At 37.9% G+C, this 27,834-nt stretch overlaps 1 protein-coding gene across 1 annotated transcript in view; it reads left to right on the top strand.

Moving 5' to 3' along the window:
- The window catches only part of LOC102219422 (dachshund homolog 2-like), a 97,980-nt gene extending 80,879 nt beyond the window's left edge, over positions 1-17,101 (top strand). Inside the window, exons 5-12 of the mRNA XM_005809413.2 lie at positions 1,302-1,471; positions 2,417-2,522; positions 3,712-3,786; positions 7,462-7,562; positions 8,352-8,499; positions 8,568-8,738; positions 9,531-9,596; positions 15,995-17,101. Coding sequence (XP_005809470.1) covers positions 1,302-1,471; positions 2,417-2,522; positions 3,712-3,786; positions 7,462-7,562; positions 8,352-8,499; positions 8,568-8,738; positions 9,531-9,596; positions 15,995-16,032 — 875 coding nt within the window. The 3' untranslated portion in view covers positions 16,033-17,101. The remainder of the gene's footprint in view (positions 1-1,301; positions 1,472-2,416; positions 2,523-3,711; positions 3,787-7,461; positions 7,563-8,351; positions 8,500-8,567; positions 8,739-9,530; positions 9,597-15,994) is intronic.
- Positions 17,102-27,834: the final 10,733 nt, after the last annotated feature.

The following is a 27,834-nucleotide window of genomic DNA, read 5'->3' as shown; positions in this document are numbered from 1 at the left end:
AAAGAGTCTTAAATTTGAGTTGGTGAAACCGGCAGAAACCCTGGATACCACTCCAAGCTTACACACACACCAACACACACACCAACACACGCCTTCACACTGCGTGTTTAAAAGATGGCAATATTTGTTAATGTACGCCATTTAATCTGTCCCCATCTCCTGTATTACCACTCTGTTTGGATTAATCAGCACACACTCTACTAAATGACTCAATTCATCAACACCACCATTACACACACATGCACACACACAGGTCACACACACATATGGACAGGCAAACAAACAGATACTCGGCCTTTCTTTCTGCAGAAGTAATGCATTTGTTCTCTCACACCAGGCAGCAGGAAGCGACAAACACTCACATTGATTATTCTATCACTTCAGTCATCATGACAACAGCAATCAGTGTTATTGTTTCATTGCAAAGAAAGCTGCCGTGTGTGTGTGTCCGTGGAGTGGGAGTGCCACTATGAAAATGGGGACTGTTTTTAGGGCAACGGGTCATCAAGGTCAAAGGTTAAAGCTTAAATGTTTCATATTGTCGGTCAGTTTTTAATATCATCCAAAGGTAACCAGAGTAAAAAGAAAAAATAGTTTGTAGGTGATTGTATTCACTAAAGGCGAAAGAGAGCTTTTTAACACCATTTCTATGGAGTACCAAAAGGGCCAAAATTAAATAATTTATTTTATTTTATTTACTTCATTTTAGCCTAAATTAAATACATAACAAAAAAAATCAAAGCTGGTATGAAAAAAGGCCAAAATTTAATTAAAACATATATTTCATTTTGGCTTTTTTAATTCCAGCTTCAATTTTTCTTTTTTTTCCTATAAAAACGAAATGACAGAAAATATTTTCAAAAAGTGGCACTTACCATTCCTTCTGTGAGTTGTATGAAGAAAACAACTAATTTTAAATTGTTTCAATATGAAAACATAGTAGTAATATTCGCAGAATAAAGAGACAACTTTACCAGAAAGTCTTAAAAATTACAAGAAAAAGTAATTTAATAATAAAAAAGCTTCTATAAAGTTATCAAGATCTGATGTGAGAAGATCTTTTTTTTCTTTAATCAATTATCTGCGTTGGTTATTATTGTAAGTGGAGAAATTCGGGCCTAATCTTTTAAGAATGAATGTAATTCAGACACATGGAGCTTTTAGCGACATGTCACAGCATCTTAATCATCAAAATTATGGATTTTGAACCAAAATAAGTTCTATTACCTTATATTTCGCATTAAGTTAGAATAATAAAGGCTTCACAGTTTAAAAAAAGTAAAAACTCCCTCTTCCTCCAGGGTTGGACCTGCCGTTCATGATGATGCCCCACCCTCTGCTGCCCATGGGGCTGCCGCCTGCGTCCGTGGCCATGGCCATGTCCCAGATGAATCACCTCAGCACCATCGCAAACATGGCCGCCGCCGCACAGCAGATACACACACACGTTCACCGCGCACCTGTCATCAAGGTAACACCAGCAGAACTGATCGCAGACCAGTTTGGTCTGTTTTAATTAAATTCCAGTTCATTTGTTTAGAAGGTCTGGTTCATTTGGGGAAGTGTGAATGGTCAATCGAACGCTGATGCAAACTGTGGTCCAACTACAAGTCTTAAAATGAACTTTGGTACGGTTTAAGTTCATATGTGAATGCCAAGCAGACTGAAGCGGGAAAAGGACTTCAGCACAGGGCATTCTGGGTAAATACATCCAAAACAAACCAACGTGTCTAACACTAACGGGAGAAATGTTTCGCAGTCTTTTACCAAAGACAAAAGATAAATCCTACAACCACTAAAATCTGACTTCATTTTTATTTACAATTTGTGAAGAAGGAAGTTGCGTTATTCTCTTATTCAGAAGTTTTTGTGTCGTTTCCTTCAATGGCTCTTGGTGCAGCGCCCCCACAGGTGAGGAGGGAAACTGTTTTTTGAAATTGTTTGGTTTGTTTGACATAGTGAACGTGAACCACATCAGCTGAAAATGTAACAAATGTTTAAATTTTGGTAAATCAGGTGTGAAAGCATCCCGAGGTGGCTTTTCAAGCATAAATTTTGGGCTTTTATTGTGTTACGTTCAACTTGGGAAGCTTATATTGTCAATAACCATCAAGACTTCAACTAATTAAACTTGTTTGTTTTGTAGAACATTCTGAGAGAACTTCTGTCAACCAAAATTAGTCGATTAAAGTTAATCTTTTTTAGATTGGGTTTACTAAAACCCATCAGTGAGTTCATCTCCCCATAATTTTCTTTATATTTTTAGCCTTCATACCAATTAGTCAGAACATTATGACCATTGAACCCCTAAAGATACTTGTTGTGACCCAATTAACTAAACATTTGAGGGAAAACTTTTTGTTTTTTTGTTTCTCTAACTTGTTGGTGTGTGACGCTCCTCTTCCTGTGGTTTTAGGAAAGAGTGTGTGACAGCCCCTCTCTGTCTCCGTCTGTTGATGAAACCAACACTCCTCTGCAGTCACAGCCCAGCAGCTCAGCCTCCAGCTCGCCTGAAAGACTGGGTACACACACACACACACACACACACACACTATTTCACATTGAACTTTTCAGTCTTCACAGCATGTTTGTACATTAGCTAAACACTGACTAATGCAACCATGAGAGGCTTTTTTATGCCGCCGATCAGTGGAAGAGTAGCTGTCTGTCAATCAAAAGATTGGGAGGTTGAATCCAGTTTTACCCAACAAATGTTCAAGACATTGAACCTTAAGTTGCTTCTTGATCTGTGAATCAGTGTAAAAGGTTTGGGTGAATGAGACTTGCACTATAAAGTAAGAATAAAACTTTGAGAATATTCTGACATTTTTATTTAAATGATACAACCAATAAAATTAGACATAAACTCCACCATTTTCATGTTTTGAATTTGGTAAAAATACCATAAAACTTCCTAATTATGACAAGGTAATTGAGATGGACACCTTTGACAATAAATCAAAATTCTTTATCGTGATAAATTATACGATAAAAGCGAACCCTCACCTCCAGAATTGACTGAAGTGCATTTTCTGAATATTTTAGAATAGATCATAATTAGGAGTCACGTTCCGCAGAAAAATCTGTGAGCATGAATCGCAAATACACAGGTACCCACTTTTCTTTTCCAGCAGCCATTGTACAGCAATAAAACTTGAGTAAGTAATATTCAATTATATTTAGTTGTACTATTTTACAATAAGGTGGCTATTAAAAAGTTCATAGATATATTAATTAATCTTTAAGCACATCATAAATCAGCAGTAACAGTTTATAATGCGTTACTTAACAGTGACAAGGAGACAAAAGCTACTAGTTTCTCGCCAAATAGTGAGCCAAGGCTGTTCTATTTTATTTAAAGTTGTTATGGTAACATTTCAGACTGCCCTGTAAGTATAATAAGCATTTGTAAACATAATTTTAACATATATTCTCCTTTTCAACCAGTTATTAATGATTTATAAAGTTTATAGATGAGAGGATTACATATTTATATATTATTTATTAGCCGTCTGTAAGCGAAGCCCTATTGTAAATTTAGTTATACGTGGGATTTAAGCAGTTTTATTAACTTTTAGATCCTTATTTTATTAAAATACTGAAGTACGTCAATATGAATTGCATGTAGGGGATGGATGTAAGAACTTACATACTGCACATGTTTACACACACACACCTAGATAATGACTGTGTGTGTCTTTTCTCAAACAGGATTAGTGTCGGGTGATGCTGATGTTGCACTGACCAACTCTGCTGCACCCATCAAGAAAATAACAAAGGACAAAGGTTGGACCACACACACACACACACACACACACATACACACACACCCACACACACTTACACCAGTGAGGATATTCCATTATCCACACTAATCTAAACCATCAACCATTTTCTTTGGACATCTGACAAATTGTTCTCACTTAGGAGGCCTTTTCTCATCCACTGTATCCCTACAAACACTCAGATCAACACAAACAGAGAAACAGAAGCATCAGCCATTGATCAGCTGTCTCTGAACCATCAATCACAGGAAAGATGGATAGATAGAAGGGGAAAAAGGTGGGAGATGGAGTGAAGAAGGCATGGCTAAAAGGGGTCAGCGGATCATGCACTAAAAGCATGCTGCCCCCTCCCCTTTAAGCCCCCTGGAGTTTTCCATTCTTCTAACTCAGTCCGTTCATCTAATTTTTCACTCTCGCTCCACATTTTATCATTCATGCTCCTGATGTGTCTCTGCAGACATCAGCAGAGGGAATTAAGATCAATACGGGCAAAATAAAACGTAAAAGCATCCACCTGTGATTTCCTTGTTTTTGTTTTTTTATGTGAGATCAGAGTTATAAATACACTAAACATGTTCATTATACTTTTAGGGCCTCTTGTCACTTTAAAAAACAGATGCGCAATTGTACAACCGTACATCTTTGAAAAGCAAAAGTGGAGCCTCCAGCACAACCAACAAGCAAGTGTTCTCTGGATGGTTAAGTCAACAATAAAACACTTGTGTTTTCCATCAGCTAAAACAAGCTGGCCAAATGTGCTGGAACTTAACTTGTGTTGCTAGGTAACAGGTCAGTGCTGTAACATTCTGGAGGTTCTTGTTTCAAACACTAAAGAACATTAACTTATTCCCAAAAATCGGCGGGGTATTTTTTTTTTAATGCTTGGGCTGTTTTTAGAATCAGTAAAAACCCAAATAAAGCAACAAAAACAAGATAAATGTGAGTTTTTGCATAATAGGTCCGCTTTAAAATGCAAGTAAAGATTTTTATGAGCCAATCAATTGCTTTGTGACTGCAGACTGGAACTGCTAAAAACTGCAACGTCCGCTTTAAGTTGAGTTCATTTTGTTACATCCAGCTCAAGAGTTCAGGATTTCCAACTTTCTGAAAAGTGAAAGTAAGTTTTTAATAACACAGATATTTGTTAAAACGACTAAATTATTTACTTTAACTTAAAGCAAAGTTACATTTTAAGCAGAAATAAAGAGAGAAATGCTAGAAATGTTGCAAAAGAATAAATGTAACAATAATTACTGATTTTAAACATAATATTTAAAGTATGGTAAGGGTTCTTTACAAGACGTTATTTGAAAATGGTATCAAAACAATATTACCATATCGCAATAATTTCTAGCAAGCAAAATTTGTTATTGTGACAAGCCAAGTTAGTAACCTTTCAAAATAAAAGGTGGGAGACAAACAGGAAGCCATTATTTGGTATTTTAGATGCCAAAATAAATTAATACAAGAAAAAAAGTGGACAAAATTAAACTATTGATAACAACGAGAAAATTTTGGGGCAAAATATGTGAAAGTTAAATTAGCTGGAAACAATAAAGCTGACATAATTTAGTTGAAGGTGGAAGAATGAAATGAAAAGAAGAACATTAGGCAAAAAAGTAAAGAAAGTCGAGGATGCAGAGGAGGAAAAAGTGCCGGAGAAAATGAGTGAGTGTGTAATGGTGGAGTCGAGGGATGTATGGATGAAGTGGCAGATAGGGAGTGTGTGTGTGTGTGTGTGTTAGAGTGCATCTTAATCAGCGTTAATTTCACAGCAGAGTTAACCCAGTTGTCGGAGTGTTGGGCATTAAGGGCTGAGCAGACACTGTGACGCACTCGCAATGAACACACACACAAATCAAGGATGTCTTTAATCCCTGCCAATTAGTACCCCACATGATTGTCTGAATACTAACAACCTCTGAGTGTGTGTGTGTGTGTGTGTGTGTGTGTGTAATTGATTTCCACGTTGCCGCTTCGCTGTCTTGTAACGTTAGTAAACTCAAACATTTCATAAAGTTTACTGATGACAGCTACACTTCATGAAAATCATCCAGTTTCTAAAAGTGGAGACGCTCCACCTGGAACAAACCTCCATCAGGGTTTCATCACAAATACAGTCGATTCTCCTAAAACAAATCAAATTCCTTAAGAAAATGTATCAATTGTTTGCAACACTCATAATTATGGTAACTTGCAGCGCAACAGAGGCATTATTCCTATCTAAACCAGAACTGCATAGTGAAATATTAATGAAACCGTAAATATTTAAAGCTTTCCAGGCTTTGTGCTTAACAGAAATCGGTCCATAGACATTTGATTCTGCCTGTATTTCAAAACGTCACCAGAAAGTCCCAAAACATACTTATTGTACAGAGTTAGAGCTTATCCAGATCGAACTTTGATTCGATCTGGGTAAGGAAAACATTGTGTTCAGACTTACAGTGCCTAAAAACATTCACTCCGGTTTGTTTTGCCTTCAAAAATCAGTCATGATCAACAAAATGTGACTTTTTTACAAAGAGAAATTACAAAACATTTAATGTCAGTGAAAACTGATTTTTACAACCTAAATTAAGTGACTAAATATTCACTCCTCCCAGTCACTATGCCAGTCTGAGTAAATCGGTCTCAGTCTGGATGCTGCAGTTTTCCTCTATTCTTCCAGCTAAACTGTGCAAACACCACTTGCCAGGACCTCAGTTGAGTTAGGTTAGTCACTTCAAAGGGTGTGAATATTTATGCAATTACTTATGTTAAATATTTTTATGAAATTAGTTTATTGCAGAAATTCATTTTCACTTTGACATGTAATTTGTTTCTGTCTTAAAAATACATTTTGTTCATGATTGATTTGTAAAATCAGTACAAAATAAGATCCCCAATATTCTTTATTTTTCCAGGTGGTCTATTTTATGTTTATTTAATATAAAAACTCCTAACTTTACTGAGATATGAGTACTCCATTATAACAGCCTTTGGCCTTCTAAGAAAACTTTTGTGGAGTAGACTAGTTATACTCAAAGTATACAAATTATGCCTAATAATTAATTTTAATCAACTATAAGTACAGATGGCATGTTTAAGATGAATTGTTTCTCTGCTTCTAAATAACCTTCAATTTTCTCCATCAGCACAAGATTTGTTAGTTTCAGGTTTGATTAGCACAAATTCACCTGAAACAGCTAATGCCTGTTGATGCAAATTTTACACATACCTGGAAGGTCTTTACCATCATCTAGCAGTGTGATAAAGTAGGAATGCTTTAACAAATCTCATAGCTAAATATCTATATTTAAACAGTGGACTGGAGCCGATTCACGGTTCAGTATGCAAAATGCTGCTTGACATGCTATTGGCTAGCATTCTCAACGTAGCCAGTCTGGGAGTGCCATTCAGTTTCCTTAGCAATGATTGGCTGTATCCCAAAGAGTGGACATAAAGAAGACTTTAGCTTCCTTATGTCTGTTTCCACTGTGTATTAATACACCACTGAACCATTTAAATAGGTGGTTATGAGTGTTTGGGTTTTTTTATTTGTGAATTTTAGCTATTTGAGGTGAGATGTGATCCATAAACCCTGTGAATATTGGAGCTCCACTCTACAATATTTTTCATATTTGCTTTATTCAAAACTTAGGAATTGGGTTGATGTTTGTTTTGTTTGACCCTTCAGAAGAGTCTTCGTTGGGTCAAACCCTGCCGCCTGGATTTCCTGCTCCGTTTCTGTTCGCCGACGGTCTGTCGTCGGTGGAGACTCTGCTCACCAACATACAGGTATGATGGTTTCAATCAATCAATCAATCAATCAAGTTTATATGTATAGCACATTTCAGCAACAAGGTGTTTTTATGATGCTTTACAATCATAAAAACACAAAAATACAAAGTCCTTGAACAAACTGAAACATTGAAATTTTGCCAACTCTAATTAGGTGGGTTTTTAGTCTAGATTTAAAGGAACTCAGTGTTTCAGCAGCTCTGCAGTTTTCAGGAAGTTTGTTCCAGATTTATGGTGCATAGAAACTGAATGCTGCTTCTCCATGTTTAGTTCTGGTGCTGGGGATGCAGAGCAGAACCAGAACCATGACACCTCAAAGGTCTGGAAGGTTGCTATGACGACAGCAGATCTTTAATGTATTGTGGTGCTAAGCCGTTCAGTGATTTATAAACTATCAGTATCTTGAAGTCTATTCTCTGAGCTACAGGAAGCCAGAACTAGGTGAGCTGCTCTGCCTTCCTGGTTTTAGTCAGCGTTCTGAATCTGATTGATTTTTTTCCGGCAGACCTGCAGTAATCAATGCGACTAGGATTAGTTTCTCTAGATCTTATTTAATCCTGGAAATGTTCTTCAGATTATAGAAAGCCGACTTTGTAACCGTCTTTATGTGGCTTTGAAGGTTCAGGTCAGAGTTCATCACTACTTCTTTCTTTCTTTCAAACCTTTTTTTTTTAACTATCGGGTCTGTGACGTCTTCTGGGTAAAGGATTTTTTTTTTTAAAGCATTATTATTTTCCAACCGTCATGTAACCTGTATTGCTCGTTATTTCCTGTCCAACCATTCAGGGCCTGCTGAAGGTGGCCGTGGAGAACGCCCGAGCGCAGGACAAACAGATCCAGGCCGAGAAGAGGGAGCTGAAAATGGAGCTCTACAGAGAACGAGAGATGCGCGAGAGTCTGGAACGGCAGCTCAACTCCGAGCTACAGAGCAGAGGTTGGAAACAAAACTCAGAGCTTCTCAAATCTGAAGAGACGCAACCTGACAGACATGTCTTTGTCCAGCTTCCATCCAGAAACGACTGAAGAAGGAGAAGAAGGCGAAGAGAAAGCTACAGGAGGCGCTGGAGTTCGAGTCCAAGAGGAGGGAGAGAGTTGAGGACGCTCTCAAACACTCGTCCTCTTCCTCCCCGTCTCCTGAGCCGCTGCACGCCGCCAACAACAACTCCAAGAACGGTACGACGCCAGCCTTTTTCTTCTTCTTCTGCCATTCTTTACCAATGTTTGTGCATCTCTTCTTCAGACCCTGTAGGGTCAAACTGTCAAGATTTCTTCACTTCAAATAACTTTTCAAACAGAGATGTGTATTTTTTTTAATATACATTATTCTAACAAGTAATTTTTATCCCTAACATAGTTTTATATGGATTTAGAGAAATATGTTTTTAGGAATTAAATTAACAAAAAAAAGTTGAATCATCTGTGTTAAGACAACCTTATATCCTAAAATCAGCACCAAAATTTTCCAGGAAAAACTCCTGGAAAACAAATGTTATTTTGAAAGCACTTCCTGTTTGATCCATTCAGAATCTGACAATAAAACATGTCATTTTTATTAGGCTCAATATTATAGATTATCCATTTTTAACAACCGTCACTATCTACAATAATAGATAGTGAGAATTTGAATTAATATGAATTAAAAATGTTGAATTTGAATAATTTCAGACAGATTTCAGGGCCGCTCCATGAACAAAATGTGTGAAAACGACTGTTGGTATTTTTACTTTTAACACGTTCCTCACTGCTGTTTAACACTTTTCAGCGACTAACGTTTTCTGATAAAACCTCAAGAAAGATAATGTTTGCTGTTAATATTCGGTTGATCTGGGTGTGAAACCATGTAGATAACCAAACACAAACGTCCTTTGTGTCTCAGTTTTCCGTGTGGAACCGGTAACAAGGTGCTTTAGGGTTTTTATTGGCCAACCCACTGAGACTCTGTCTTGTCTCTGTGTTTCATACCAGACTCTGCTGTAGCCGAGGACAAACCTGAACTTAATGGAAACCAGCAAGACAACGGCGCTGTACAAGGTACAAACAACACACACACACGTCACGTATTAAGAGATACCATACTGTACACAAGTATGTTCAAAGGCTGAGCTTTACACACACATGGTGGGCACATGTGTGTGTGGGGGCCCCATTTAGATTAGTGGAGACATTAGACAGATGTTGTGGCCTCCCTTTGAAGTGTACCTTAGGAAACACACACGTCTTAACATATTTTATTTAGCCTATGAGTGTACTTAGAGCAGTTATGTAGTTTTTAAACCAGGGCCAGACGTGCATCAGTTGCTGCTGTCAAGCTGTCCGATGGTTGTGAACATTTTACTACAGTAACGTTCACATGGTAAAGCTGTGGAAAAAAGTAAGGTAGTTTTCTGTTGCAGTAGCATTGTCTCACACTTGTGTTTTCATTGAGGTTTTTCGTGTGCTTTTTTTAAGTATTGGTTGCAAGAAATGGCAAAATTTGAAATAAGTTTCTCAATTTCTTAAAAAAGTGAGATGATTTTTGGATTTTCAAAAAGAAAAAGGACTAAGGTGGTCCACTGTGTTTTGTGTTAAAAAATATTGAAAGTTATAAAAATTCAGAGATGCTCAGCTTCATAATTTGGAAATAACTCGTGAGGCTAACAGGATGGTGCCCAGTTCAGTCCGTCAACTATAAACGTAGCTCAATCTGTCTTTTCTGTCACCGTTACTGGTGTATAAAAAACCCTATTTAAACTAAATGAACAACCCTTAGACTGGCAGGGGGCAAGTAAAGCCTGGTGGCCCGCCAGGCTTATAATACACGGGGGGAAACCCTGGAGTTCCTAGAAATTTTGTAGAAATAATAAAATATCACTTACATTTATTTATTCAGAGGCTTTTTATACACTTTTCAGGGGTGGCATTGATTTTGTTTCTGAGTGTTGAGAGATGAGCAGAAAGGTTCCAGCTTAGCTTAAATTACAGGGTTATAAAGTACGTTAAGCCGAGCAGGGCCCTCACAGGTACAGTAGCGATGCGTGTGTGTTAGTATGCATGTGTCGTCGTCTTTCCACCAGCTGTGCTCAGTCCTCCCTGACATTGAAAACCTTCACCTGAAACTCTGCAAGCATATAACATCTCTACACGCACTCACACTCCGTAGGTGTGTGTTTGATCCACATACTTGTGAGACAGGGAGCTCTAATTAGCTCTCACTCCTCTTTAGACCCCTTTTAGATCCCCCTCTCTTCTGCAAGCCAAGCACTCCGAGACACACACACACACACACCTGATTTCATTAATGTTGATTGGCCCAGTAGGACCCCTTTGCTGCCTTGCTCTCTCTCTCTCACACACACACACACACGCTGGAAAACACACACTCCTGCCATAAAAGCATTTTGCACCTACGGTGGTTTAGCTTCACACACACACACGCCTCCCCTGCCTCTCACCTTCTACACTCTTAATTAACGAGTGAGGAGAAAACTGCTGAATACAAAGAAAGACATCGCATTACAATCAAAAAGAGAAGAGGAGAAAGAAGGGAGTGAAAAAGATGAGAAACATGGGAGAGAGTACGGAAAAAATGGACGAAGAATCCTGGGCGTGTTTGGAGAAGAAAGAGGAAGACATGAAGTAGTAGTAGAAAGGGAAAAACTGGGAGAAAGAAGTAAATCAGGCTTTTTTAGAGAACAGAGAAATTGAAAAAAGACCTGAAGAATAATGGAAATAAAAATTAAAAAGTTTAGTGAAGAGGAGAAGAAATAAAATGAAGGTGCAGCTGCAGGAGAAATGAGGATTTCCTGGGACAGCGCTGAAAAATGCGACCTTGTTCTGAGACCTGGTGACATTTTCTCCACCCTGCTGATAGACTCCTAACGAGGCAGGTCAGCGTCATTTTTAACCAGGACACCAAACACACACACACACACACACACACACAAACACACCAAACACACACACACACACACACACACACACACACACACACACACACAACAGGCAGGAGGTGAATTTAATTTTGGTGACAGATGTGAGGAGAAGAAAACCTTTATCCCTTAATAGTAACACAGTAAAAAAGAGGAAGAAATAATCAGGAAGTTGCTTTACATCTTCATCTGTCGTTTGATTACATATTAATACCAGCATGTGGTGGAAAAAATAAGAATATAATATTTACAAATGTTTTGAGTTTTCAGAGGGTCACAGCACCGAGATACTATGGAAACGTTCAGAACACTGCAAAAACACAAAATCTTACCGAGTAGTTTTAGTCTATTTTCTAGTACAAATATCTCAGTACACTTGAAATAAGACAAACTTAAAATACAAGTAAATTTTCAGCAACAAATATAAGCTTGTTTTAAAGTTAATAATTCCTTAATATTGATAAAAATGTTCTAGTTCCATTGACTTTCAGGTCGACTGATCAGTCAGAAATGCAAAAATCCAATCTTTTTCCAACCAGTGAACACACCACACGTTATACTTTGCACTATCAGTCATGCCGAGAACACCCTTCAGTGTAGAAGTTGTTAGTGAAGGAAGAGGAATCAAAGTTGACCATTTCCTGTCTTACAGAGGAGTTTCAGATGAAGGCTGGAAGTCATAAGAAGCTATTTCTGACGCCATGTTGCCTCCCTCAACATGGCGTCTGGTACATCAGAGAGCTGAACTTCAGTCGGTGATGATCGATTCACTCTTTTTCTATAGACTCTCACCTATTTATGGTTCAGTATTCATAGATTTTTTTCTAAAATATTAAGAAAATGCAGCTTGGGGAGCTGAAAATAACCCGACGCAATGGTACTGACTAGGAATTGCAAGAATGGAAATGAGTAAAATCATGGATGTTAGCTTCTTTTGTAGCGCTAAGAGTAGTGTAGTATTGGTGAGTAAAAATGCACACTTGGTGTTTGAACAGTTAAAATAGATGGTTACAAACGTTTTTAGAAAGTATTTGTGGGAGGTGGTGATGGTGGCTAACCCTCATGGCTGTATTTTAGCTACAGCGGATGCTCTAGTTCAGGGGTCTACAACCTTTTCAGGGGTCTTGACCTTTTGAAAAAAGACGATCTATAATTTTGATGAACATCTACAGCAGGATGTGTGTTTTTCTTACACAGCCGCCACTTTATTTACATTTTTGGGATTGTAAAATAAAGAAATGCATAAAACATGAATAGATTTTCTTCCGTGGGACGTTGAATTTTATCAAAAACGATAAACTTTTTAACTGAATGACAAGAAAAATAGATTTAAAAACATGTTGCTGGTACTTTTAGTGATATTCTGAACCTGGTCCGTGAAAAAAAAAAACCCTGCATTTATTTTTATATTAGCTGGTTTATTATTTTTACTCATGTTTTTATTAAAAGTTATTGTGAAAACTCAAAAGATCTGCGGATCTCTGCTCTATTTGAAAATGTCAAAGCAAGAAAAAAAACATTGGTGAGCTGTTTAGTGATGTTATTTCCCATTAAAGTGTTTCCCTGCTTTACCACACCTGATTCTGATTACTGCTGTTCAGTAAAAGTCTGTTAATCAGCCAACTGGAAAAAAAAAAAAAAAGATTTAAAACTTTTGTTTGAACAAACTTTATGGCCCCAATTTAGCTTCATAAACATTGGTTTCACTCAGAAAAACAACTGATAAAAGTCTCAGAATGAGAAGTTGTAACGAGCGCGCCGCTCCTTCCTGTCTCTGCCATGTGAAAACATTATTTAGCTCAAACTGTACCGGGTTCAATAATTCCCAGATAAAGAATCGTTTTCCCACATTGTACGACTTTCAATTCTTGAGAGTGTGAGGAGAATAATTGTTTCTGTAAGAACATACAACAGCTTAATACAGATGATTAAACGTTTTTGTGGATTTCACCCACAAAAACAATTAAAATAAAATTATATTATGGATAAAATGTCTTGTTCGTTGGGTCATTTGAGCGGCTCTTTGAAGTGAATGGATCTTGAACATTCAGTTCTTTTTGAAGAACCGAAAATATCACTAATTTCAACATTTTTGTCCTTCTTAAAAGGAAATTCAATGTTTTTGTGACTCATGTCATTCAACCATCTTTAAAGATGGTCAAAATATTTCATAAGAATTTTGATTTATTGCTGTCTCAATTTCAATTTATGACATTAGTGGAAATGTTTTGTTTTTTATCACAAAAGCATCAATAAATGTCAATATCAATACATTTGAAAATATGATTGAAGAAGCCTATTTCAAATGGAAGTGCTTTTCCAGAGGAATATTTGAATATTTGTGCTTCCAAATGCAGTCACAGTCGTAGAGTTACCCTAAACAGATCCAATAAATAGGTTTTATCAACATTTTTAACGTTATCACAAAATATTTGCGTCGATATTCCGCTGATGTTGAAAAAACACAATTTTGCTGCAGTGTTGCCATTAAATAAGAAACTAAAATCGCACGTGAATAAGTTTAATGTGATCATTTAAAAACATGCAATGCCGTCATGCATCTACCACTTCCTGTCGTCTTCTTTGTCGTTTCCGCCAGTAGTAACATCCATGTTTCCATTGGAGTTTTCTAAAATATACAAATTTTAAAATAGCCGAAAAATCCTCACAGCATTAAAACTTATCAAAAAGGTGTTTTTTAAGTTGCCATGTTTCCATTAAGCAAATTTATTTCTATAATTACAATTTTACATGGTCAACAGAAGCACAGCTACTGTTGTTGTTAATGTCCAAGTCCAAAAGTCACTGAAATAATTTCCTCGTTAATTTTGAGCTGCTGTTGACTTTGATCTTTGTCACTTTGGTGTTTGTTTGGTTTTTTTAAGCGCCCAGTTTTTGCTGTTTTCCAAAAATAAAAGCATCATTAGCCGAAACCCTGACCGTCCTGCAGTAAAAGTCGTGATGAAGTTGGTATTTTTAAACAGAGGAAAGTTGCAGATTACAGTTTTAAGGTCAGCACTGAGGGGATCGTCACGGCAACTCTAAGTTTCAGAGCAGTTTTTTTTTTTTTTAAACCTGCAGCCTGAAGGGGAAGAAAACGTAAAAGAGGGCAGGAGAGGACAGAGAGAAGAATGGGGCGGGATAAAAATAAGAGGTGGAGGACAGGAGGGAGCAAGAGGATGGGATGCATGTAGAAGAGAGGGATGAAAGAGGAGGAGAGGAGGGGGTTTGAGTGGATTGTGAAGTGATAAAAATAGGGAAGGGCAGGAGATGAGAAGGATGAAAAGGAGGGAAGGCTGGGAATATGAAGGAGGAAGTGAGCGCAAGATGAAAGAGAAAATTTAAGAAAGTTTTACATTCCAACGTGGAAAGTCTTACTCAAATCTTTAAGGAGTGAAGAGGTAAAAAGACGAGTATCGAAGTAGCAGAGGGCAGGGGGGGAAAAATGAAGAGAGGAGGGAGGGCAGGTTTATGATTGCTGTTATGCAGAAATGTAAACAGTTTGCAACGTTCGCAGAAAACAATGACACCGCGGGGAGAGGAAGGTGTGCGAGCGTCTCTGTTGTATGTACGAGTGTGTTTAATGTGTGGGTGGGTGCAGCAACAGCACCGCAGGGAGCGGAAGGAGAGCGACGGAGGTGAAATGAGAGAAAGAAAGAAGGGAGGGAGAAGGGGGTCCATCCTGGCAAAACTGGGGATATGAGATTTCTATCATAAACGGATACGGCATAAAGGGAGAACAAGAAGAAAACGACTTCCTCTTTAAATAATCATGATCCCAGTTCCTGTGCAGATGGAAACTCGTTGGATTTACTTCGTTTAGGACTGAAGCTGCAGCTGCTGCTCCCGGAGCGTCTAACAGCAAAATAAAGACTTTTAAATCACATGGGTCAAACTCAAGGCCCGCGGGCCAAATCTGGCCCGCCATAGCTTTTTATGTGGCCCCTCTGGACTCCAGAGAGACGAATAAAACCTTTAAGATCACAGTTGTGTCTTCAGGTATTATTTTATCAAATCAAAGCAGTTTTGTACCTGCATGCTGCCAAATTACATCAATCAGAAATTCACTGTTTTGAGTTTGCTGCAAGATTTCTGCAAAGATGGTCAGAAACATTTTTGTCTAAGTGATGCTAACACCCACCTGCAGGTGGCGGTATGTCTTATTTCTATCACACTGCTGCCTTACATTTTGGTCCGTCTGATGATATAATTTTTAAAATATTAAATGACTGATAATTTGATCAGTTACTCAGTATTATTGAGTAGATTCTTTTTTTAATACTAATTTCTTGGATGGCTAGTTTTTACTTTTACTAGAGTAAAAACATGTTGAAATAGTTCTACTCTTAAGTATGTTTTCTGGGTACTCTTCCCACCTCTGCTGTACAGAAACAGAAACCGCTTACTAACCATCTGTTGAGCTGAAAGTTTCTGAAGTGTTTGTTAAAATTTGACAGATAAAACTGAAATACAAGCAGCGGGATAATAAACCTCTGAAATCTCGTTTGTGTTTTCCTCCAGAGTCCCGGGTGTTCCTGAAGACCCCCATGATGTTCTAGATCGAAGAACAATCCTTCCTCCTCTTCCTGTACAAACTCCACCAGCCCGTTTCCACGACAACCATGACATCCACTGGATTACATCACGGCGAACGCAAACCCCAGACGTTTTCTTTTCTTTTCCACACGGACACAAAACAATGAGACTACTAAGAGACACACTGGACTTGTTTTTGGGGTTCTCTTTGCTTCCTCTTTTTAGACGAACCTTCCTGCACTCATTCCCGTTTTTCTGAATTCATTCCAAAACCTTTTTCCTCCCAGAACCTTACGGATACGTCGTCATTCCTGAGAAAACAGAACAGGACCGAACACAACTCACGTTTGGAAAAGAAAATAAGAGACGCATCTGTGATTGGTCAGACTGGCGGGAAACGGTCCAATCATGCGATTTAATCTGCAGGAGACTCTTCCTGATTGGTCCTGACTTATGGTTTTATGGGAAAAAAAAAATATAAAGACTCAACCTCAGTGGCTGATTGTCGGATCGGCCAGTCAGAGGAGCGAAATGAAAAGGATTTAAGTATAAAAAGTTACGAGACAAAAACACTGAAGAAGAACTGGAGGAAAACAACAACTAAAAGAACGCATGGGAAAGGAAAACATCTGATGGCTAAATTTACACTTGGAACTTTTCATCCTCTAATAAAACTATTTCTGCCCCTTTTTCTTTTCTCTTCACATTAAACTACAGTACTGCTTCTCTGCATGACTCCTCACTTGTTTTCTCCTCCTCTCTCTGTTTTTTATCCCGTCGTTTTCTCGGTTCCCCCGTAAAGGAGGCGATACTCTGAAAATGTCGGGCGCGGCTTTTCGATGTGTAAACTATTTTCTATCCCCCTTAAAAATGTGGAATTGGTTTCTGACATGATGCAAAACTTTAGAAAATCATTTTTACTACAACGGAGTGATTTTTAAAACATGGTACAGTATAATCTGCTCCTCGACGTTTTTCACATTTTATTCCAGAAAGCAGAAAAATAAACAGTTTCTGGTGATTAAAACAGGAGAACGCTTAAACTGCCCTGATGCAAACTTCTTTTCAATGATTTTGGATTAGAAAAAAAAACAAACCCTGCATTTTCTGCAGGTGTTGAGATCAAGCGCTCCTCAACGAAAACCAGAAACCATTTTACTTCCTAGATTTTCAGACCTACCCCGAGTGCAGACTGTTGTGTTGAAGCTTTGTTTATTCCACTGCGTGTTTTGTTCATTTGTTGATTTTCAAACGTGTGTGTGTGTGTGTGTGTGTGTGTGTGTGGGGGGGGGGACGAATGAGGGCGGGGAATCGGTCGGGGGGGGGCGGGGCTTGGGCTTAAAGGGACATACTGTGTAGATAGAAACAACATTCAGCATTTTGTTTGTTTTATTTTCTTCTCCTGATGATCTCTCGGTCTGTCACTGTTCTCTGGGTTTGAAATGACTGCAAATATACAGTATTATAATGAACTGGAATGTCTTGTGGTGTTTTACACACTCTAGTCAGCGAGCATTGGACGTTCAAACGTCAAAATAAAGCACAATTAAACGTTCAGTTAAAAGACAAAATGGCAGCCATTTTCATTTGAATTCAAGGTTTTGTTGTGAAACATTTCTCTTCCGTTTTCCATGAACATTAAATACTTTGCAAACAATTTGTTAGTTTTACAGTGTTAACTTTAGGCCTGTCACAATAACAAATTTTGCAGGACGATAAATTGTCTCAGAACTTATTGTGATAAATTTTTGTTTTGAAAACATTTTCAGGTGATATAATAGTAATAATGCCATTAAAATGCAAAAACACAGTCTCAATGATAAACTTTAAATTAAAAAAATAAACACTGGAACTAGAAGACGTTTGGAAAATCCAAAATAGAGAAAGAAAACAACAGAAACAACAAATTAAATAAATAATAAAGTCTCTGTAAACAAAGTTCTTTCAAAAATAAAAGTGACAGTTGAGACCAAAACACCAGACTGAAGACTTTTATCATTCAGTTTTTGGTAAAACGGGAGAAAAACAATAAATCAATCGCCTTAATTTATCACTTGATTAATCAATTTACTGCTTATTGCAAGAGGCCCATCTGTAATAACTGACAGCATGTTAGCTAGTGTTGAAACTGCATGTGCGTAACCATGGTAACCAGTGACAGTTTAAAGGCCGTCCGCCGTGTTTACAAACAAATAATCCCTCGATAATCGTGATCTAATTTAAAGGCCACACGGCGTTTTTAAAATCAGCAAACAATAATCAGTCTTCACTGGAAAGCGCTTCCGTCTCCAGATGGCCCTGAACGCACCGAGCGTGTTGCTTCATTGTCGTTTGACCGAGTCTGTAAGCGAACACATCACCATCCAGAATGTAACACTATCTGTCTGTCCGTCTGTCAGGGAGGTTAAGGCGTTTATGCTCACACACTCCTGATCTCCACCTGCTCATGACGGCTACGCTCACACACACACCGAACTGACAGTAAACACACACACGCACACACACACACACACACACACACACACCGAACTGACAGCAAACACACACACACACACGTGGTGTATGTTCCATTTAGACTGTATGTTTACTCTGCATTAGGAGCTTAATGAGGTGAGGCCTTTCCCTCTTTCCCTTACTTTCTCTTTAATGGATCTCTACCTCTTTCTCTCTCCATATTTGTCTTTTATTCACTCTCACATGTCTCTCCCCCTCTGTTTTCCTTTCCCCTCTTTTACAATCATCCCCACTGTCACTCTTTTGACCTTTGCTTTTCATTTTTCCATCCTGAGTTTTCATCTTCTGTCTCTTTCTGTCTCTCCATCTCTCTCCGTTTACCAAATAGCTGATGTCACTTTTTCCATTTCCCACTAATGGAGGCAGAAACACTGAGCGATGGACGGCGGAGAGGAAGCAGCCGCAGATGAAGAAGGATGGATAGAAAGAGAAGGAGGCAACGAGGAAGGATGAAAAGGTGACAGTGTGGGAAAAGAGATTGAAGGATCCCAGGGTCAAAACAAGATGGAGGAAAAGAGGCGGCAGGAAGAGGAACAGAGTTTTGAAGTGATATTTTGGAAAAGAAAGTGTTGGTTTAGAAAAACATAACAGGAAGTGAATATTTCTTTAGCCATTAGCTTACTAAACAAATGGTTAAATAGTTAGCGATATTAGCATTTCAAACTTCATATCTATCAAAACTAAGAAAAATACTGAATTAAATAATCTGACAAAATAAAGTGTGAAATTGGATTATTTTAGTAATTGTAATCAATTATTCTGTTTACTAATCGAATAAAAAAAGTCACGTTCTGTAGTAGCTATTTACGTTAATAAAAGAAATATGTGACAGAAAATGCTACTAAAAATTGCTCTGTTTTTATAAATTTTATTCCTTAAAATGCAATGCAACTTAAATATCAGTCTCAAGTGTGAAGTCTGACAAAACATGTTTTAAAGTGCGAAAACAGATGAGAAATGAAACGTTTCACATCAACTTCTAAAAATTAACACTCAAATTGAGGCATTTGTAAACACTAATTTCACTTCACTCTGTCCTGAAAGTTAAAATCTGAAAAAACTTTCATAAAATTGATATTTCTATTTAATTATGAGTGACAAAAGTGGGCTTTGTTACTAACTATCAACACTGACGACTAGATAACAAGGTCAAGGAAAAGTTCATTTTAAAAAATTGCGAGGAAGAGGGAAGTAGGTCAGCTATGCTAGCTTGACTATGACAAACCTAACATTTAGATGTGCTGTGGAATTGGAGGTGTTTTGGTTCAGTTTAAAAAATAATAATAATAAAGGCAAACTAAACACAACCTCTGACAGATCATAAGTAGAGCAGGTGTTTAAATTAACTAATCAAACACCGCTGTGTTAGCTTAGCTAATAGCAGCGGTAGCTAATCTGCCACAGCGATCACTTATTAATAATCATAAAATAAACATCAAGCTTGAAAACAGTACTGTAACAGACTGAATGTTCTGTTCTTTATGTGGGAAATGTTTGTGTGTTTTTTGGTGTTGAATCCTGATTTATTAGCGCCGTTGTTGTCAGTTGCTATGGCAACAAGTCTGTGTGTAGCATAGCCCACAAAGAGAGCAAAAAAAAACCAAATATGAGTGATTTTGAGTTACTCTTCAACGTTTTTTTCTGCGTTATTTTTCACTTTGCTGTAGCGCGAAGTGTTAATGGAAACGTTCTACTCCGGCAGAACGACCATCGATGGCAAGTCAAAGAATAGTTTTGTTGCACAAAATTTGTGGATGTAAACAATAACATGCAACGTGTCCATATTAGGACTTTGAACCACCTCCATTTATTTTAGTAACCACATTTATGCTTAACCCAAACCATTACCAGTATAACTTTAACCAACACTTAATTCTCTAAAACCTCACCTCCAACCGGACAAAAGGGGGTCCGCCATGTTAGGACCAGGCTTTGGTCCCCATAAAGACCATCGGTACTGAGAAGGTTAGAGAATATTCCAGAGAAGGTCCTAAATAGGCTAGGTAATCAAGTACACACACACACATGCGCACACACCCCAACCCACACACACGCACACACACCCTCCGTCATTAGTCTTCATTAGAGTCTTTATGAGGAAAATTAGGAAGGGAGTTTCTTCCCAAACTGAACCCTGGGGTCCAACCTGCCAGCCAGAGTCTGTGTGTGTGCGCGTGTGTGTGTTGGAGTGTGGGTGTGTGTGTGTGTGTTTGTGTGTAATTGTAGTTAATCTCTTCAATGATTTTCAGTGGATCATAGAAGAAAGGATTTTGGACACCAGCGTCTGTTGGACAAAATCTAAAGATTAACTCTGTCCTTCATCAAATCCTTGTGTGTAAAATAAACAAAACATCTGAAGGAAATTCTAAAAATATTCAACATTGACCTAGAACATAAAACTAATTAAAACATTACTATAAAGATGGTTAATGAAACCTTAAAGAACATTTATTGATTTGAATGAATCATTTTGTCAGTTGTAACTGAGGGTTGGCTAAGACCCTCCTCCTGGCTCTGATTGGTTGTCAGGAGGAAGTGGATGAAACTGATCTTTTCAGATTACTTGTCTCATGTAATACTTTTATGGCAGTTTTAAAATATATTTAAAACTACATTGTACATGCTGCAGCCCCCAAGAATGACCAAAGGGGTATAATAAAAAAATATATATATTGTTTTTACCCCTCCAGGGGGTCTTTTGTGGCTCTAGTGTCCCTTAAATGAATGCAAGCTGACAGGAAACAGGGAAGTGGGAAGACGTGTGGCAAATATTGTCGGGTCCGGGAGTCAAACCCGCGACCGCTGCGTCGAGGACTCAAGGCCTCCAAACATGGTCGCGCCACCACGGCATGCCCAGAAAATGTTTTATTTTAAAACCAGAAATATTTGCACTAATTAATCTCCTAAAGTCAGATTATGGAGGTTTCCACAATTTGTAGCCATTAAATCCTCCTTTATATTTGTTCTCATGCTTATTTACTGACGGCTGATGAAACACAGAAACAATGAAAACCAACTACTGAGTAGATCACTAGTTTTGTACCTGCTGTTTGTATTCCTACAGCATGAACTCTGTGTGTGTGTGTGTGCGTGTGTGTGTGTGTGTGTGTTTTCTGCCTGTTGAACTGGTTAAAATGAACAAACAGCACTGTTTCTTTCTCTTCGTCTCTCAGCGCTCGTTTGCTTCGTCCCCCTCTCTTTCAATTTCTCCCACACATATTCAGAATCGTATTCATTCAGAGTGAAACTCGCACACGTGTGTCCCTTCATCTCTCCCTTTCACACACACAATAAACACTTGTCAGTGGACGACATCGGACGTTTATTCTTGCTGGAGCGAGGGATTTGTTTTTGTTCTTCCTGTCATTCGCCCATTTGACTTGATGGATGGAGGGTGGTGACGCAAAACACCTGCCACACACACACACACACACACACACACACACACACACACACACACCCGCGCACACACACACACACACTTAAAAACTTCTCACATTTTTTGAAAGAGGCTCACAATTACCGTTTATCAAAATATACTTGGATTAATTATGCACAACTAAACAAATTAGTCAGAATGAGCCTCCTAAACTAGTCAAATCCTAATTTTTAAAAGATTTTTTTTTGTTTTGTCTTTCTTCTTCTGTGGTTTCAGACTGATACAAACTGTCACGGTTGACTTCTAGCTTGACCTGAAGGGTAAACAACAGTTTATCTCCATCGAGGACAAATGGACAGCGAAAATACAGAGCAGGAAGAGACGAGAAAATCTGGCTCTCGGTGTGTTAGTCAAGAAAACTGTATGTCAAAATGGAGGAAACGTAAGAACACCTGCCCTAAACATCCACTAACAACTCAACCAGGCTGCAACAGGGAATCCTTCCGGAGAGGCAAAGTAAACACAGCTGAGAGCCACAACTCAACTCTAAGACTACAGAAAGGATTTCATACTGAGTTTTTTTTCTTTGCCCAACTTCAGTGCTTATAATTAGAAATAAAAACTCCACAAATGAGCTAAAAAAGGAGGTTTTAATTGTAATACCTTGTGATAGAGGTCTGTATGCAAGCATATTAATAGAAAATTGAGTGGAAGGAAGAAGTGTGGTAGGAAAAGCTGCAGAAATCAGGAGAACTGAAGCATTATCGGGATTGTCAAGTAAAAATACATTAAATAATTTGGAGAAGCCATAATTATCAACATTACAAGAAATAAAGCCTTGAAATATTTAACTCTATGTGTGAATTTCATTTTCTGAAATGACCAACAAATAATATTTTTTTTCCAAAGTGATCTTTTGGAAAGAAAGAGGTATTTTAGGAAGCTGAGGACATTCTAATTATTTTAGAAATGCCTGGATTATTAAAACATTATTAAAATGTTCATCCATCTCAGTCTCCAGTTTCTTACCACAAATATATCAGCTATAAACTTTAAATGGGTTAAAGATGTAACCCATTTAAAGTTTTCTTGTTTTATTCATGCAAAATGTCCCGTGAAAATCAAATAATCTACTGCATGACAAGTTTATTACAGTTCACTAAAAATAACAAAATAAGAAAACCTGAGATTGAGAAAACATTTTCATTAACTGAAAAAAATAAAAACGGTAATTAACGGGGGAAAACTACGACTGGAACTATATCACATGTTTATAAAGGTAACTAAAGTTACAGATATATCAGCTCATGAGTTCATGAATCTATTTATTGACCTTTTGAACTCATGAATGTTTTTTCTCTCCCACCAAAGCGTTTTATGTCGGCAAATTACGGCACTCCAAACTCCACATGAATGTTCTGTTCTTTATGTGGGAAATGTTTGCGTGTTTTTTGGTGTTGAATCCTGATGTATTAGCGCTGTTGTTGTCAATTGCTATGGCCAAAGTTTGGACTAAACACCAGAGTTGATTTTTGTTCAATAATAATAATAATAATTGTATATACTTTTTGAAAATGGTGAGTATTAATTACCCAATCCATGTAAACATAACCACGGCACTTGGACCTTTTTGAAAGAAAGTATGAAAAAAATAAAACTAATAAAAACTCAACTACAACTAAGCAATATTTAACTAACAATAACTAATACAAACTAGCTAATTGAACCGAGTCACAACAAAATAAAAGTGAACTAGAATGAAAATCGCAGAACTTTTGATCATTACAGACCTAAAAACAGACGTGGACAAAAGAACACGCGTGTGTTCAGAAAAACATTGGAGCAACTATTTCTGTGAGCCGCGATCCTGGGGGTGGACGTGTGTGTGGCCCATATGGCATCATGGGAATAAAAAGAGAAATACACACACACACACACACACACACTCCCAACTTTGGACATAAATTGATACCAAATTAGAAACTTTCTCTTTTTTTCTCTCCTTTAAACAGACTCAGGAGCTTGGCAGGCAGAGCGGACACTTGACCAGAGGGAGACGGAGACGGACAGAACGTGAGAACGGAGGAAGAAGAATTAAAATAACTTCATGACTGGACGGAGGGTGATTGAGGTGAAAATTGATCCGGAGGGAACCGGTCTGTACTTGCCGTGTTGTTTTAGCTGGATGACCTTGGACAGCCTCGCGCAGATAGCAGCTGGTCATCTCTGGGTTTAAATTTGGTTTGAGATCTGGTTGGAGCGCAACTATGTGGAAAACAGATGGAGAGCGAAGGAGGACAGAAGAGACCAAACCTCCTCCAGCCTGACTGAGGATTCGCATTGGCAAATTGTTATTCTATTCACTTTTATTTCATTTCCAGAAACGCTTTCACGTCGCTTAAAAAGAGCGGCAGAAGTAAACCGCGGCTCTGGCCGGGTTGGACTCTTTCAAACATGCCAAGAAAAAAAACACTTTGAGTTTAGTTAAAAGGGAGAAGATTAGACAAAAACTTCCTGCAAAAAGTCAAGCGTCTCATTATGTGGGGATTTTCTCATCTAGTGGTTACAGTTGAACCCAACTCTAGTGACCCAATTCAGCGTCAACAATCTGCTTAGAAATGGACCACAAACAGTGAGAGCCGGTTCCTTCACATCTGAGGAAAGTAGTTTCAAAAACCCAGGGCTGGGACTTTAACGTGTTAATTTCAACTAATTAATTACATGCATTTTTAAGAAATTAATTACTTTGGGGTTTTTTTTTGCTAATTAATTATCAACCATATTAATATTGAATATAGATATTGGCACAAATTTTCATATCAGAGCTTCCCTAATTTTAAAAATAATAATTTCAAAATTTTAAATGGATTTAATTGTAATTCCTCTGAGAAATCCAACTTGATCAAAAATGAATACAGAGCTTCACAAGAACTGCTGATTGGAAACAGCCTACATGAGCATCAATGTTAAAAAAGACAAGAAAAACAACCCAATAATTCAATTAAGCTTATTTTAGCTGAAGAGGCACAGACAACCCAGTTTTACTAAAATGGTCAGAACCAATTAAACCATGAAAAAATGTTGCCAAAATACAAAAACACCAGAAAAAAAGATATCTGCATTCACATTTAATAAACCAACCTTTTAACAAGAAACAATGAACTGTTACATTTTTTAGAAAACGAGGAGCAGAATAGATATGAAGTGAGTTGTGATATCCAGTCCTCAGGTCTGATGTGTGATCATTTCACAGCCTAAATGTCCAAAGGTCAGCTGTTAATAATGGCAAGCCCCGCGGAGTGAGCGTATGCAAATGTGTGTGTGAGAGAGGCAGACAGTGAGTGTGAAGGCCTGCATGTCACACCTTTCTGCTCTAAATGCCACGTAGGCTGCCGTTAGTGTCACTGCTGGACCGTCCCCACGAGGCTGGGAGATCAGCGTGCGTTTGGAAATCTAACCCGACACAGAGCAGTTTCATGAGCAGCGATCCGTGCGTCCAGAGGCCCACGCTGCGGTCAGACGACTCTCAGCTTTTCGGCTAAAAGTCCAAAACAGCAACAGCAGGAGAAAGTTGTGCTGTTTTAAACTCGGTTGGATTGGGAGCAAACATTTTCAGCTGCTGTGGTTCTTTCACGCTGCACTGTGTAAAACAAACCAAACTAGTAGAAAAAGCAGTTCTCCGCCTCGCGTGTGGGGGCGCTGCACCAAGAACCACTGAAGGAAACGACATAATAACTATTTAAGAAGACAGAGTGCCACTTTCTACTTCACAAAATGGAAACAAAAATGGAGTAGCGTCCGATATTAGCGGTTGTAGGATTTTTCTTTTGTGTTTGAACAAGACTCGCATGTTTGTTTTGGTTGCATTTACCCAGAATGCCTTGTGCTGTAATTCACTTAATGGTTTTGGAGTGGTGTCCGATTTGCTTTCATCCACAAACAGTCAAACTGAACTGAGTTCACTTTAATCAAACGGAGACTCAGGTTCTTAGACAGACCACAATTAGCTCTTCTGGTTAACAAAAGCTGCACTGTGTAACTTTTATAAGAAATGTGTTTTTTACATATTGGTTAAAACTGTCACCATGTTATGAAAAGACCAATCTCCTTGAGTTACTATTGTTGTACGAAGAGATGCACTGCTAACCAACCAAAAAACAACCAATCAGAACCAGGAGGAGGGGTCTTAGTGCTAACAATCAACCTTATGAATGCGCTGCTAAATGTGCTAATGGTGGAGAAACAACTCATCATTACATCAAACCGTTTATCCGCTATCATTGGTGGGTATGCTACCTAGCCCTAGCATTCACAACAGGCTATGCTAGCTGCAGCGCAACAGAGACCAAGAAAGGGAGGAGGGAGGGAGGATAAGCATCGCCACACAAGATTGTGATTGACATCGCTAAGTTCTAGTTACATATTGCAACTTTAAAACCTCGGTCTCCGTTGGTTTGAAGTTAACGGTTCCGATGCTTTTCTGAAAACCAAGCAAACCGGAAACCGCTCCAAAAGCAGGAAGTGAACTACAGTGCAGGGCATTCTGGGTAAAAACAACCTAAACAAACGTGTGTATCTAACGCCAGCCGGAGAAATGGCTCGCCGTGTTCTACCAAAGACAGAACAGACGTCCGGAAACCAGTAAAATCTGATGCTACTCCATTTTGTTTACATTTCGCGAAGAAGGAAGTTGCGCTCCGTTTCTTCTTCAGAGGTTTTCATGTCGTTTATTTATAGTTTACTCTCTTCTCTAACAGAAGAAAAGAACATATTGACTTATTTCAAATAAAGTATTTGCTAGACATTCAGCCTTTTACTCATTTTAAATACAGCAGATTAAGGGCTTCTATGCTAAAATTATAATAAAATATATTTCAATTTAATCTAATGTAATTATTCTTATACAATATATGCCAAAGTAAGCATTTTAAAAATAAATTACAAAAAAGGAAGAAAAGATTGTCAGACATAAAGTCAATTAATCAACAAATTAATAAAAGCTGTAATGCTCCACTTGTGAAAGTAAATCTGTTTTCATTGGAACTTAAGCAACTTTGAATAATAAATAAATATAACAACAAGTTAGTCAAAAGATGAGTTGATTTGTAAATAAACTGGAGGAAACCAGTCTATCACATAACTACTGTTATATTTAACATATAAATTTCTTCACATTTAACACAGTATCAGTAGTTATTAAGCTTTTTATACTAATTGCACTAGTCTAAATAAAACCTGATGTCATCTAATAACTCATAGCAAATTTTTACAGACTTGAAAAACAAATAAATAAACATGACCCAGATTCACATCGAGGTTCTGAGTTTGGCTCTGGAGGTCCAAATGGTGAACGGTGAACATGAATGAATTCAGATTTGGACTGTGTGAGCTGAACTTTGAGCCAGTTCTTGTGAACCGTGAACAGCAGTGGCCACATTAAAACACAAACAAGTCCCCACTGAGTGGACGCATTGTTGCGCTGTCACGCAGCTAACCAGTTTAACATGTGATGGAGCCCATAGAGCAGCAAAATACCAGCAGGAAGAAGACATACGAGGCCGTATGGCAGGCCGTTGTAGCATAAAATCAGCTTCAAGGCTTATAGTCCAGATTTCTGAAACTGGTTTATGACTCAACATACTAGTTATTATATGCTTAGTCATAAATCATTATGAATAAACTTATACCCCTATTTATTTAGTCAAAGTCGTAATACTATGAGAATAAAGTATGAGAAAAAAGTAGAATATGAGAATGAAGTAATACAATTTTTTTTAAATAATACAAGAAGAAAGTCATAATATGATAATAAATCCTAATATTATGAGAATGAAGTTGTATGAGAAAAAAGTGGAATATGAGAATGTAGTTATATAAAAAAAGTCAAAATAATACAAGAATAAAGTCATAATATGAGAATAAAGTTCTAATA

Source organism: Xiphophorus maculatus, chromosome 14 (assembly GCF_002775205.1).
Source record: "Xiphophorus maculatus strain JP 163 A chromosome 14, X_maculatus-5.0-male, whole genome shotgun sequence".
Taxonomy (NCBI): Eukaryota; Metazoa; Chordata; class Actinopteri; order Cyprinodontiformes; family Poeciliidae; genus Xiphophorus; species Xiphophorus maculatus.
Note: the sequence above shows the minus strand (reverse complement) of the source record. Positions and strands in the feature narration are given on the sequence as shown.